The following is a 14,975-nucleotide window of genomic DNA, read 5'->3' as shown; positions in this document are numbered from 1 at the left end:
AGGAGCAGCATGCTTTTTTCGAGAATCAGTAGTGGGCACTCAAGGCGCCATGGCAAGTAGGCTTTAAGTTGGGTAACTGCATAGTAGCACCAAATATCAATTTCGCGAGGCAGAACTACAACACAGCTTGAAACAACGTGCGCAAAGGCAATAAAACTGCCTAAAATCATAAACTTTGAAAACAGGCACTGCTTGATATTTTCAGCAATTTCAGGGGTTATTACGGTCACAGTGCAAACCTGACGATTGAAAAATCATTTTCCGATTCACCATCCGTGCCCCAATAACAAAAACTAAACGCTGATGCAGAGTAATTATGAGTGGCACACATTCTTCCTTGGTAGTAGTGACGCACGATGCCCCCGCCCCTTTTCCCCACCCAGGTGATGCAAACGCGTGTCAAAAATCACACTTTTGTGGCAAAAACGAAAGCAACTGATTTTGAAAGGAAATTTTCTGAGCTAACCTTAAATAGCTTTATTTGTTCCAGAAACGCCTGGAACGCCATGAAATATGGCTCCCAAGGTATCGCTCAAATTGAACGATTTTGAATAGGCCCGGTAACGAAAGAGTTGGACACTGAGCCACCACAGCAGGAGGCTCAAGGGCTTTTTGAATATTTGAATTTGAGATTTTTAATGCATGCAATGGTTAAGTTGTGATGAGGCCAAAACTAACCTGCTGGCGTGACGGACTTTGTGGAGTGGTAGGGAGAGCCTCAATGCCTTCCAAGATGTGCTTGCAGAACTGCATGGGGTGAAAAGTGAAAAAACTTCACTCTGTGACTGCTGACATCCACACCCTGCACAGACCGTGGTGGCTCACAGGAACAGCGATTTTAACACTCGTAAAACTCCACTAGTGTGGGAATCCCCAAGCAATGCAGCCGTTTATTCCTCTGCAGTCAGTGTGGAACAGGTTCAAGTGTCAATACTTAAGTACTGGCTTTTTTTTTTCATGCAGAACCAGTGCTGAATGATACCCAAACAGAACTTGTGGTTTGTCATGGCTCATACCAAAATGCATGATGCATAATTGAAAAGCATTGCACAACTCACAGTCACACCACAGGGCTCTCCATACCGAGTACATGAAAGGACAGTCCTTCGAATTGAAAATTTAAGACTGTTGCATAGCTGTCATGTGACAGAGGAGAATTTCAATAGTCACAAATATTCTCGAAGGAATACTACATGACCCATGGCACATGTCACGTCACACCGTTGGAGTCACAAGGGGGTGGTGGCGACATGTCTCCTGTAGCCATGCTTACCAGGTGGTAAAATGTTTATGCTAAACATCGCCTTCGCCTGTGGATGGGAAGCAGTTCCGTAGAGACAATAACTGCCACAATGACATCCCCACCACCCTCTCCTTCTGCCACACATGACACTCCACACACTGCTGTTCATGGCAGTACTGCAAAACCATTTTGCAGCCCCAGCTTTCCCCCCGAATGGGTATATGGCGGCCGTTAATTTTGTGAATCCTCGCGAAAGTTTGGGCTTGAGGAAACTGCAGCAATGGACCCTTTGCCAGTAGCATAGAAGTCAAATTATAATTCAGATTGGGAGGTTTGACGGGGTGAAGCATCACCTGGGCTATGACATGCGCCGTAGTGGAGAGCTCCAGATAAATTTTGACCACCTGGGGATCTTCAACGTGCACCGAAATCTCAACACAAGTGTTTTTGCTTTTCGCCTCCACCAGAAGAGCAGCCACCGCTGCTGGGATCATACCCGCATCCTTAGGTTCAGCTGCACAAGGCCTTGGCCACTGAGCAACCACGGCCGGGAACCGAACCCGCGTCCTCGTGCTCAGTAGCACAACACCTTAGCCACTCAGCCACTGCGGCCGGTTTTCAAGATACCAAAAAGCCTTTCGCGATACCACTGACCGTCTTGCCCAAGGGGGATCTTCCCACTGGCGGGGAAGGGGGGGGGGAAACCATATTTGCAGGTTGAACAGGCTCAGTAACCACCATTGACACAATCATTCCACACAAAAGAAAACAGAAGAAAAAACCCTTTTGCAGCAACATGGCCACATAGGTCCAGTAGCACAGTTTGGCTCAAATGGTGCAATTTCTGTCTCAGCCGCACATTTTTAGCAGGCATTTAGCGGCAGTAAACTAGCAGGCCTAAACTTCAGGCCGTTCTCACCTCCCGCAGTCTCTTTTTGCCAAGCTGCTGGCCCTCGCGGGGAGACTTGGCAACGGGGGAGACATGGAAGGCAGCATTCACGAGGCGCCCCACCGGATGCTTGTCAGGGAGGCGGCCAGGCACTGGCGACATGCATGCCGGACTTTTCCCATTTGAGAGCGCCCCAGGCTGCAATGGGACAAAACTGTTCAGTTGTAGGGAAAACAAAAGGACAACTAAGCCTTTTTTCCTGCGCATTATTCTGCTCTTGCGCTCCCACCAAGAATGGGGGAATTTTCCCGGCGCAGATTGTCACTACTTGACACACGACACTGCCTTGAGAACATAGATTCGACAGATATGATTGACTGCAAATACCAAGCACCTGTGTTCATAACATCAAGTTCACCTCAAAGAGTTCCTGGTAACCCAAGACTACATTACAACCATGGATGTGCCAAGGAAAGCTTCTGGCATTGGAAAAAATAAAATAAAAGTGCAAAAAATGATGTGCAAGGCGTCGAAAGAGTTCCGGCTGCTACTGTCGCCCTTGAAATCAATTGCAGAACCCAATTGAATTGGACTTTGTACGCAGGTATGTGAGCCACTTCGGCAATGAGGACAGCCACAAGGTGATCTAACAATTGCAGAAGGGCAATGTCATTCCACAGGCCTTGAAAAAGTGCCAAACTTGTACCAAATGTTTAAATTTTAAACCTTGAAAATTCCAAGTAAATTTATTTTGCTTGAATCATGGCTTATTTTTGCAACGTATTTTTGCGGTACTGACGGCCCGTTTACGTTCTACGCTTCCCGGTTCTTACATTTTTTTCCGCTGTCCCGTGAAAAATGTATAAGCGGTGTTAATATGGCTTTCAAACATGGAAACAGTGATTTGCAAAAATACAAACAACCTATGTGTGGCAAGGCCACCTTTTTGCATTGCCAGAAAGATTTGACAGGAAGGTAATCAGAAAGAAGAGTTTCATAAAGGGCAACGCGCACCACCCAAAATGCCTTTGTACACCCCAAGAGGTCCAAGAACCTAAATGAAGAATCACTGGTTGGTGAAATGCCCTTGTAGAAGGGTACCACCCTTAAACTCTGGGAAGCTGCAAGAAAGCAGCCACTACACAGCCCTACCTTGCCAGCTCTCGCACACCTTATTCGACTGCTGGGAGATTACCTGCTTAAATTTTATTACCACTGATATGGACCCCATTGAGAGAACATTTCTTGTTTTCAGTTTCGTTGCCACACTGCCTCAAAAGTAAGTACGTTCCCCTTAGTTCAAACTCCTTTTCTGAAGCCTTCTCTATGCCATTGCAGTTCGTCAAAAGAAAATTTAGGAAAACATTTGAAATTTCAAATAGCATCTACTCGATTCGATGGCTGCACTGGATTTTCAATTATTTGTTTTGCTATGGGACAGTTCAGATATTCACACCAAGTGACATGAAGATCCAAAAAAACCTTAACTCTGGCTCAGCCACTGGGTTCTTCTTTACCCCAGACACAGCATAGCCACACAGTCAAGGGCTTTAGTGGGTCTATGTGGTAGGGTCTTTGGTGTTCTTTACCCCAGACACAGCATAGCCACACAGTCAAGGGCTTTAGTGGGTCTATGTGCTAGGGTCTTTGGTGTTGCAGAAAGACAAACTGCCTACGACTATAAGCGCCCCTGCTGGGCTTGGGACCATGGTGGTGGCACGACTTGAAAGAAGCACAGCTGTCACGTTCAAAAACCTGCCAGTAAATTGTCCAAAGTTTTTCATTGTTAGCATTACATGAGCTGTCTACTAACAGTTTCCCTCAGCTGGTAAACCTGACTGGCCCATAGCTGCTGGCTAAAACTTTCTTCTGCCTATTTTAGGATTAGAGTTACGATTTCTTGTTTCAATGATTTGGGAAAATGCCCAGCTTCTTATATTTTGCTGAAAGTACTGCTTCATGTGTGTCTTTGTGAACATGTTTCAATATTCGAAATGTTAGATTGTCGACCTTAGGGGGTGCTGTTTCACAGGTCGACAGCGCAACGTCTAGCTTGTACCGCATTGCAAATGGGCATTTTATGAAAATGCCACTTGTCGCAACCACTGCCAAGAGGAGGCGGCTATGGATGAAGCTGTGGCAGCGGCCGACAAGAGCAACATGAAAGTTCGACAGCAAGTTCAAAGGCGGATCAACACAAGGTCTTTTGCCTTCACCTTCTCAGAGAGTTCTATTTTTTCCAAGCACACTTTCAATAAACTATGCAATTAGATGGATTTACTGGTAACAGAAGTTGCTTTGTTGGCTAAGATCGCACGATTAAAGACCAGTGAAAGCTGTTTAACTTCATGAACACAAGGTTGAACAAGTGTTTGAAATTTGTTTCTATAATGGCCTCCAAGACACCAACAGCCACCATTTGTGATTTTACCCCTCATGGTTCAACACAATTTAAAGGCTGTTGGTGCGCCAAATTATCACTCACCGCCAACAAGATCGCTCGAGGTGCCACGTGCAGGGTCAAAGTGGTTCTCACCTGATGATGAAGTCGCTGTTCTTCGGAGCGCAGCTGGCCCTTGGGCTGAAGGGGCTTGGCAGCAGGGAAATTCTGCGCGGGCAAACTGACCAGGCGCCCCAGTGGATGCACTTGAGAGAGGCTGATTGGGATGCGCGACACACATGCCACGCCTGCACCGCCTGAGGTGGCTCCTCCAGGCTGCAATGGGCCAAAACTGTTCAGTCGTACAGAAGTAAGGACGACAACGGGACATATTCCCTGTGCGTCACTCAGCTCTTGTGCTCCCACCAAGACTGGATTTTCCTACGATAGACCGCACCTGAGAAGCACCCACATTCCCAACACCTGGTTCATCACAATTCCTGGCAACATATGACAGTAGGTTGCAACAATAAGTGCACTAGCGACCACACCTGGCTTCGGAAGAAATGGGGGGGTTAAACAATGAAGTAGAGGTGACTGATCCGTTTGATCCTGCGACTACAGTTGACCATACACCAATTACAGTGCTGCCTTCCATACATAGCTGAAGTGTTGCACAAAAGACTAAACAGGCTATCAGGCAGGGCCACCTTTTTGTGCTGCAAAGTCTGGCAGAGAGGAGAAACATATGGGGGAGCAGTTTCACAAAGAACTTCGTAAACCACCTGAAATGCCCTTGGGATACATCCGGAGGTTTTCAATAAATCAACTGACAATCACAGCCCTTTGATAATGGCACATGGCCACAGGTGATGCAGAGACCTTCAAGGACCAAAGCTTATTGGAGCGAACTTGAGTTCCACTAGAACTCGAAGAATACACAAGCAGTGAAGGAGTAGTAAATAAAGTAACATGCTCAGACTGGTGTCGGCGAATCAAATGCTGTGACAATTGCCCTGCAAGCATTTATCGTTTCGCATTAATCTTACTGGAACCATAATATCAAATCGAGAACACTAGCACTCAAAAATGAACATTCTTGTCAAAGGACGACAGGGCGATATACTCTCCCTATCTAACAAGATAGCCCACGCAGCATACAAAAGAAACGGAAAGGAATGCGTGCCTCGCTTCAAACACATAACACAGCCGGGTGCGGCCTGATGCTCAACAAAATACACAAGTAAACAAAACAGAATGCATGGTCTAGGGCAATACACACTCGTGAAAGAGTCCCACTAGAGTCACTAAAAAGCATAGCTTATGTAGTGGCTGAAGGTCCCACCCTTAAATTCTGGACAAGAATTCAGGGAAAGAAAATATTGCTACAAGCAGTCCCAAAGCAGCAAACCTTTTAAGAAAACAGGCACTGCAAAGCATTACTTTGTCAGCTCCCCCACACCTGCTTTGCAAGCTGGGACATTTCCTAATTGCACAAATCTCGTAACCAGTGGCCATCATTACGAGATGACACTTTTCGTCAGGTTCATTCTCACGTACTCTGCTTCAGCAGAAAAATGAGTGCCCTTTAGTTCAACTTTATGCTGTTGCATTTATTCAAAGGATATTAGAAAAATATCAAATCTGAATGGAAGCTACTTGGTTTGATGGCTGCATTGAGTACACAATTTTACTGCAAGAAAGTTTAGAGCTTTCGCACAGCCCTAGTGGGAAAACATGCTTTTTTAAAAAGCAAGCTATGACAATGTACCAGGCATTCTTGCAATCAAGGAAATGATGCGCATCAAAACTTCTGATACTTCAATTTTTAACAATGCTGCCACACAGCACTGTTGCCCTGGCCATGAGTTTAGACTTTTCTTTCCCCAACTAAGACAAAACACAGAAGGGATCAGAGAGAAATATCCCTGCTACATTTTTTTACACATACAAAAAGCAGGACATTTTTCAGCTCTAAATAAATACTGTACAAGGCATAAAAAGCCTGATATTTTTGCAGTGGAAGAGGCTGTAAGGTTTGAAGCATACATTTAGTCATGTGAAGATAATTGCCATGAGCAATCATTTGGGCAGTTAAAAGTATTGTATGACCAGAAGGGGTTTACTTTTGCAGTCCACAACTTAAGTCTGGCTGTTGGGATTAATGCGCTGATGCTACAAGATGACGAGTGCCAAAATTTGAATTTGTATTCATTGATAACATACTACTGAAAGGAATAGGTGCGGTCACGAAAGTGTTGAAGACAAACACGCAAGAAAGACGCATAAAACAATTTCAGACCTGATATTCACATGCATGTGGAGTGAAAGTTTCACACGTCAACAGAGTCAGATGCAAGTCCACAGGCTCCTAGCAGGCCCAAGCACTTTTTTTTGCGTACGTAGAAAGTTGCATGTGTACACAGGAAGCTTCGGTACACTCACTATGAAACAAACTTCCTAACCTTCACACCCCCCTTATGGAACAGTTTGCCAGTGCCCAAGTGGCCGTCAAAACATTCGTTATCACTGGACTACAACTCATGCAGCAGCAGTAAAGTGCCCAAACTTGCACTACCTTGGATGCTCTGACTGCAGGCCCTTTCTGTGGAATGTTGGCCATGGCCTCCTCTGCCCGCTTCTTCTCAGCGACCCGGTCCCGCACCTTGCTGGCAAGCAGCTTGGCCCGGGCGCGCACCTGCAGCGGAGGCAAAGGCACAGTGGGCCGCAGGGCCTCAGTCCCCAAAGCCAGTGCTACCAGCCACAGTGTCCAATGCACAACCGTCTTCCAAGTGGGAACTGCGGGGTGAATCTGGGGGTCAAATACTCCAGGAAGCAATACAAGCAGAACGAAAACGCACACACCCAAAGTGCCTACTTGCGCACACCACATTGGCGCACAATCTTGGGCTGGAAGCCAGCATTCTCCAGACACCCACCCAAGCCTTACCTCCGAGCACACAAGTCCCACACCTAATGTACTGCTGCGGAAAAGGGGTTCATCTGGCCTCTCGACCAAACTCTAGCACCGCTTTGCCAAAACGCAATTCACAAGGTCTGTCCAGCTTTTGTGAGTTGGCGCTCCTATGCACCCACATTTCCTTGGTGTCTGCCTATCATGCTGCATGTCTGATTGATTGTAGGGTTTAACGCGGCGACGCAACGCTGGCGATGAGGCGCGCCGTAGTGGAGGGCTCCGGATTAATTTTGACCACCTGGGGATCTTTATCGTGCGCCGAAATCTCGTACACACGGGCGTTTTTGCTTTTCGCCTCCATCAGAAAAGCGGCCGCCGCGGCCGGGAATCGAACCCGCGACCTCGTGCTCAGCAGCGCAACGCCTTAGCCACTGAGCCACCGCGGCGGGTATCATGCTGCATGTCAAGATCATGGTGATGCAAGGTGGGACGCCTGCTTGCACATGCCACCCCACAGATGAGCAGCCAAACTAAGTGTCCGTACTGTTCCCATTGCAGCGCCATTGACACGACAGGCAATATACCGGCGGCACTGGATGATCTATAGCACGCAACTGCATGTGCCAATGCAGATGCATGTCGTACATCCTCGACCAGTTCACTAATTGAGCTTATCACTAATGCTGCCAGCATTTTAAAAATGCAAAGCAATTGTGGTTTTTGAAACACGGGTCAGCTCTCCAAACCATCCGCCACTGCAGCTTCAAGTTGAAGTGCCGTTGAAAACATTTGTCACAGCACAAGGGCAACCACACAATGCTCATTCATATATGCGCTGAAGCCACACCTTGTTTCAAATCCCAACGTGATGCAATCCTTTTGAATGAAACTGTTATGGAGCATAGAATATTTTAACCCCTTTGAAAATAAAAAGAACATACAGGAAACACCCTGAGGAAGCAAAAAAACAAGCACACTACAATGACAATGGCAAGCAAACATAAGCCATGCACATTTCATTAAAAATCCAGCTCTTTCTCTTATAAGCCAACAGAGGTTACAAGGCAGAGCTGTGCAAGTGTGGTTCCGTTCACCTCTTCGTTAATGAAGCTTGATTTTTAACAACTGTAGCTGACTTTTTCGAAACACACTTGTGATATACTCCAAAACGCATTCTCAAGGCAACCACTCAATTTATTATACTTCTACACATTCTTAGAAGCTAGTGTGGAGTGACACTTTAGTATATGCTCTAGGGGGCAGTCAAGTCAACCGTGCATGCATAATACTGCTTCCATTTTGTAAAACCACTACGTCGTGCGTATAGCACTACCAATACAAAATATCACAGCGCAACACCCGCAATGCCCAAGGCTTTTTGATTTTAGGGTATGTTCGACAAAATACACAAATTTTATTTCGTATTTAATGTAGTCAAGGTCAACTAGTTCCGTATGAATTACCTGGGATTTTTTTCACACTGTCTATTCTCACTGGAGCCGTGATAATTACCATTGGAAATTTCACGGCAGTTTCTACAAAAGCCTGGTGGCACAAAAGTGGCTTATTAAAATTGCCTCAAGGACCTTATTGATCAAAACTTCAATCTCAAAAAAGAGGATATGTAGCAGTGACTGCTATCAGTACAGTTGCGCAAGAAAAGTGCCTTGGACAGAAAAGCTTTATCTTTAGCGAGATAGATTCAGGCAGTTATAGAGCCCACCACCACGAGCACTTCGACCGGACAGCACCACTTCTTTCACTGCTGGCAGCTGCTGATTGAGCCAGTCAAGAGCCGGGCCAAGTGTCAGCCAACACAAGCTCGCGTGTCGAAGAGAAACATTCTCAGGAATGGTGAGGGATTCTGGCAGGCTTTCAGACGCTCACTTTGTGATGCAGAGTTTCTGAAGAAGCAATAAGTATCCACAAGTGCTGACTCTACATCACTGCCCAATGCAGCTAGAGCATGCCCAAAGGCATTGTGCACTTTGGGCAACGAACCCTCCCCAATATCGAGAAGCGCAGGACTAACATTTTCTAAAGCTTTTTTAGGCTCTTCCTTACATAAGGCCCGTCGCTGTAAAAACCAACAAGATGTCTCTTGGAAGGTCCTCTACTGCTTCCTTCACAGTATGAGGAGAACACCTGCTCTTGCTGATCCCAGGTGGAATGATTGCAAATGTTCAACTCGTCAACAACAAGCACATCAAGCTGTTGGCAGTGCTGTTCCAGAATTGCTGTCTCGTCAATTTGGATTGTGGAAAAGACCACGGGTGTATTCAAGCCCTGGACTACAATGCCCTTGAAATAACGGCCCCATCCACCAGATACCACGCAAGAAACTTTCTTCCACCCCCAGAAGTTTTTGGCAATCTGCGAGTCAGCGAACATTAGCGGAAAAATAGCAGAAGCTGTATCACCTCACGGAAAATGGCAGTATTGCATCATATTTAGTTTTCGTTCCTGGGAGAAGCCACCATAACCGTGCGACTGTTTTGGAGCAGACATGGAGCAATTATTTGGAGCAGCATGGAGCATAATGACCCACTTGGCACAGCTCGGAGCAATTGGCGCAGCAGTTCCACCCCTGAGATCGAAGTGTAAAGCCTCAAGCACCAAGCAAGCACCTCAAAGCTTCAGCACTTTGCGTGACAGCGGCTTGTTCTGGTACATTTTAGCAGACGCATTTCTGTCACTTATGTCTAAAGCATGGGTGGAAAAAAGTGGCTTCATGAATTTCTTGTATATAAGCTGTACAAAAGTTCCTCGGGTCAATGTTGCAGATTTCACATTTTAACACTGGCAAGCCTGTGATAACGTCTGTGCTGTGTTGCAAACACTGCTCCATAGGTTTCTGCAGAGCATTTTAGTCTGACAGCACCACCTCTACATACTTCTTCAGATCATAAAGAACTAACGACTTGTGTCGGGTAGTAGATAGAGGCCACCATGCCTTGGTGGGAAATCAACCCATCCATAGCGGAGTTTCCCTTTTGCTTTCTCACTAAAGCCATACAGCTCTCACACTCGACTTTCTCACTCACTACGCGAGATATGTAGCCCCCAACAAGTGTTGTGGCTGCCATATCTGCAGTCGGCAAAAAAGATTGACGACAAGCAAACTTCTCGCAGTGTTTCTTGCACCCGGTTCTAAACGCTTGCAAACGTTCTAAAAAGAACTAAAATTCTTGCAAACTAAAAGAACTACGCATGGGCCCCGTCTACTTTGCAGCCAGACGGTGCAGCATGCGTCAAAGGCTGTGAGCTCCCTTGTTCGCATTTCTTAAATCCCCCTGTACAGGTGACGGGTTAGTGCGGGAGGGCTCAAGGACGAGAATGTTTGGTGCACGAGTTTTTCGACAGCGAGACTTTCGGGGGGCGTGACTGACTGCCATCCTTTAGTTGGCCGTGGCGTCTGCTAGGAGGACCGGTACTGGAAAAAGGTTCAAAGGTTCATTCTCACGGCTGCCGTCCTTTTTTAGCCCCAAGCTGCCATCCTCTTCAGGATTGCCAACAGCATCTGCCGTGGTGGAAGTCGCGGCCCCGAGTTTGGTAGGCGCACAACGGCATTCGAGCGCCATTTGCCCAGAACGAAGTCTCGTACTCACAGTTGCTTAGGGCTAACAACATAAGGTTGAATCTTTCCCACCATACCTCCTGGAGACGAGAAGCGCGGAGCTTCTGGACGTTGTCCGGGAGTGGCTCCGCCAGTTTTCCCAGAGAGAGCCGCAGCCGGCATCCGAGAGTGACAGACAAAGCCTGGTGGGCACAGGCAAAGCCGGTGCTGATTTCGCGAAGTCAGACAAAGGACACCAGAACGGCCTGAAGAGCTCGCGGCAGGATGGAACTCCTATTACACTCTGCACGGTCTCAGGCAACGTTACTTCGCTGTATTATTACGTAGGTCTGAGGTGCGGGCGGCACGAGCCATCATTTTGAATTGTGCACACCGGAAATCACCGGAAATTGCGCGTGCTAAAGCCTACGCTAACGCCGCCTAGGCCTTGCCATCTAGACCTTGCTCTCGGTCTAAAAAAAATTAAAAGTTTTACTTTTATAATCCGTGCTTTTGTTTTATTTTATTAGCAAAATAGATCTCACATGTTCAAATGTCTCAACGATGCTTAAAGGAGCCATGAAGAGAAAACACAAGTTTGGTTCATTCAAAAGATTGTCTCGTTAGAATCATATTAACGTAAACTTCGCTCAAACAAGCTACATAATTAGGAAAAACGGGAATGGTCATGCGACCCACCAGCTCATTTCCCGCAACAGAACCTATGATGTCACATGAGCTAAGCTCTGCGATTGGCGGAGGCTGGCAGAAGCAGACGCAAATTAGGTAGAGCTTACAAACTAGACGAACGAGCGATTTGCGCTTAAATTTAGGGCACATTCTTTACAAAGCAATACAGTGGCGTAGACTTCTTATTTTCCCGGGGGGGGGGGCAGACCTGGAGTGCGCCTCGAAGCGGCGAAGGGAGGGGGGAGGAAGCGGTGGGGGGGGGGGTCCCTATGAGATGACACGTCATCACCCCGCTACAAAGAGGCTACCACTAGTCATCGTCATCATCATCATCATAAGGGGCACCTGCAGCAGTGAGGGCCTTTTACATTGTGTCGGCTAACTACGAGGTGTCCCCAAACAAGACGTCCCGCAAATCTATGAACCGTGAACTTCAGCGGTTTGACGAATCCAGTAAAAATTTCTTTGAATACGTGTTTTACTGGTCCGATTTATTCAAAAATATTGCATGACTGAACCATCAGCACAAAAAAAACGAGTCGATTTGTTTTTCTTTTAATGGGCGGTTCGGGGTTAAAAAGAAAGGGGCACGAGAAAGGGACAGGACAGGGGCGCTACGCGCGGCTATGTTCATTTCCGTTAAGAGCCCCCGAAACGGGTCTGACTTTGACCACTCATTTTTGTATCCGTGTGTGTGTTGTGCCAGAGCGCCCGACACAAATTCGCTGCACTTGGCGACGTGACGATGGCGGGGTTGATTCGCGCCTAGGTCAAACCGCCCGCGTCAGACGTGCCGCGAGTTGGCGGGAAAGGCGCCGCCGAGTCTGCTCTCCCTTTCCCGTCGCGACGGCTAGACCAAATCATGCCTGGGACGAACAAATCCCCGCAGACACGCAGCAAGTAGCGCCTGGAGACGCCGCCGCAGAGTCGCCTTCCCTTTCCCGGTCGTGGCGGCTCGGCTGACGCAATCGCTTCGCCTCCATTTGCCAGATTCATAATGCGGCCAGTTATAGCTCCGACTGGAGGAATTGGAAGTGCACGCGGCTGCAACGGAACCCTGGGGGTATAAAACCAGCCCGGAAGAAGCGGTGGTGCGGCGGCATCTCATCGAAGACCCTGAGTTGAGAAGCGCTATCGCGCTTGTCTTAGCCATGTAACGCTCTTGTTACCTTTGTATATATTGTATATAAATGCTGCTTCAAATAACCGTCAGCTCAGCTACTTCGTCGTTATTGTCTGCGCCGCGTCGATGGCGGACTGGGCAGGGCAACGTCGCAACAGTAGTGACTGAGCTGGGATGGCCCAGTCCCAACAGTGTATGTGTAGGTGTTTTGGAGGCTTGGAGCGGGTATCGCTCGCAGTCGACGGCTGCAGTGCACCCAGCTGCTGCCGGTGCTTGGCAGCCGTTACAGCACTGTCCAACTACTCTGGCGTGCTTTGTGACCTCGAAAACAAAGTTTGAAGACAGGCTTTTCGGAGGCGTGATAGCTTGCACTGACGTCACTGTATTCCCGTGTTAGTGCGTTGGTTGCACAGTGGAAATCTGCAGCTCTTGGTTCGAGAAGCGCTGATGAAGCTGAGAGCTATCGATAAAAAAGTGCGGTGGCGTCGTTATGGGCAAGCAACATGTTTTACGAGACGTTCCAAGACGCGAGCCAAAGCTAAAAACACAACGTCTGGCGTTGGCGTCCATCATATAAAACGGCCTTTTCACGAGGCGTTCCACAGTGCGAGCTTAAACTCGGCACAAGTTGCTAGCGAGGAGTGGTCGTCCCGCCAGTAAACAGCAGATGAAGGTAGGGGAAGGACAACCACCGAAATTCACCGTCGTCGTCAGCTTCATCATTACACGGTGGCATAAACGAGAAGCAGCGCATCGGGTTGCCATTCGAAAGCAGAACGTTCCTCCAGCAGCAAGATGCCAGCGCTGTTCGACAAAATATGCGAGGCGAAACAAGGCGTCACACGCGTTCGACTGGGCATTGTGATGTCCGATTAACAACCCACAACCTGCACGGTGGGGTTATATGCTCACTTGTAAATGGACAGCACGACGACATATTCGTACCAAACCTGAGCAAAAAGTTTCAAAACGGGAGCCTAATAAAACCGTGTGGTTGACACAAACCGTGCAGTCAAATTGACGCGAATCACGTAAACTAACTGCGACTGTTTAAATGAGCGGTTCCGCTCACGGAACGACTCCAGAGCATGACATGCATCTATGGAAAGAGCGACTTGGTGCGCGTAGTGCATGCATTGTGAGCCGCCCCCACCGCTTCCCCTAAAACAATTTGAATGAAGCAATCGGAATAAAGAAGCTAGGCGTTCCCAGGCCGCGCATTTGTAAACAAAAATAACTGCTCCAATCAGCAGGTGCCGTAGAAACAGAGCAACTATGGCTGCGCTTCCCACCGGGACCTAACCCCCTCGTTTTTCCCTTTTCACCGCGACCCCTTAGCGAGCGACCGCCGAAAAACGCTAACAGCGCCAAACAAAGACAGGGTGCAGTTTTCGTTGCCTGATTTTACCATCCTTGAGAGTTGAGCAGCACAGCGCCACAGCTAAATGTCTGAAACTCGTACACGTGCGTCCAGACTTGAGTTTGTGATAGAACTTGTTTGCATTGCTGTACTCATGAGTACATGTATACTCACGAGTGAAAGCACTCGAAAATACAGTATTCATGAGTATTGTAATCATGAGTACTGTGTACTCATGAGTACCATACTCACCAGTACTCATACTCATGAGTATTGTACTCATGAGTTCTGTACTCACGAGTAGTACTCAATCGTCATCATACTCACTTTATTAATGTGGGTCTACTCACTCATCATCGTACTCACTCGTGAGTTTGAGTACAAATGAGTACAAATGAGTGTACTCACGAGTGAGTGCGCCGACCTATGCTCCCGACAAAATGTCGCTTTGCTGGCGTGCTGCTGAAGCCAAGCTATGGTGACTATACTCGGTGACAACTTAAGAACGGCACCAGAAGTTGCCGCTGTGCCTTATCACCGTAGCCGGATGTTTCTCCGCGCGGCGCAAGTAGGGCGTTACTGGGAATATTTTGAACATGGCGTGAGCCGTTCCCGTGATTTTTTGGACTTTATATGCTTATAAACGACTGCACTGATGACAAACAAGCTGCGTGAGACAAGGCAGACGATATCACGCATTCATAGCAAACCCCTTTCAAAACGCGCGCGCACTGACGTCACGGGTCCGGCGCTTTGGCGGAGTGATACACTACATGAGGTGGTGCCGTTCTTGAGTTGTAACCGAGTATAGAAGGGC

The 14,975-nt window shown here is 47.7% G+C and overlaps 1 protein-coding gene across 4 annotated transcripts in view; it reads right to left on the bottom strand.

Annotated features, from left to right (window-relative positions):
- Window positions 1-11,381, bottom strand: part of LOC144138887 (uncharacterized) — a 92,169-nt gene extending 80,788 nt beyond the window's left edge. For all 4 annotated transcript variants that reach the window (XM_077671401.1, XM_077671393.1, XM_077671414.1 and 1 more), the window contains exons 1-5: window positions 11,084-11,381; window positions 7,091-7,210; window positions 4,669-4,848; window positions 2,163-2,330; window positions 679-747 (exon numbers count right to left, since the gene is read on the bottom strand). In XM_077671401.1, coding sequence (XP_077527527.1) covers window positions 679-747; window positions 2,163-2,330; window positions 4,669-4,848; window positions 7,091-7,135 — 462 coding nt within the window. In that variant the 5' untranslated portion in view covers window positions 7,136-7,210; window positions 11,084-11,381. The remainder of the gene's footprint in view (window positions 1-678; window positions 748-2,162; window positions 2,331-4,668; window positions 4,849-7,090; window positions 7,211-11,083) is intronic.
- Between the last annotated feature and the right edge of the window lie 3,594 nt (window positions 11,382-14,975).

This window comes from Haemaphysalis longicornis, unplaced genomic scaffold, assembly GCF_048455015.1.
Source record: "Haemaphysalis longicornis isolate Haplotype H1 unplaced genomic scaffold, Haemaphysalis longicornis Haplotype H1 scaffold_1, whole genome shotgun sequence".
Lineage (NCBI taxonomy): Eukaryota > Metazoa > Arthropoda > Arachnida > Ixodida > Ixodidae > Haemaphysalis > Haemaphysalis longicornis.
The sequence above is the reverse complement of the archived record's forward strand: the minus strand, read 5'-3'. Positions and strand labels throughout refer to the sequence as shown.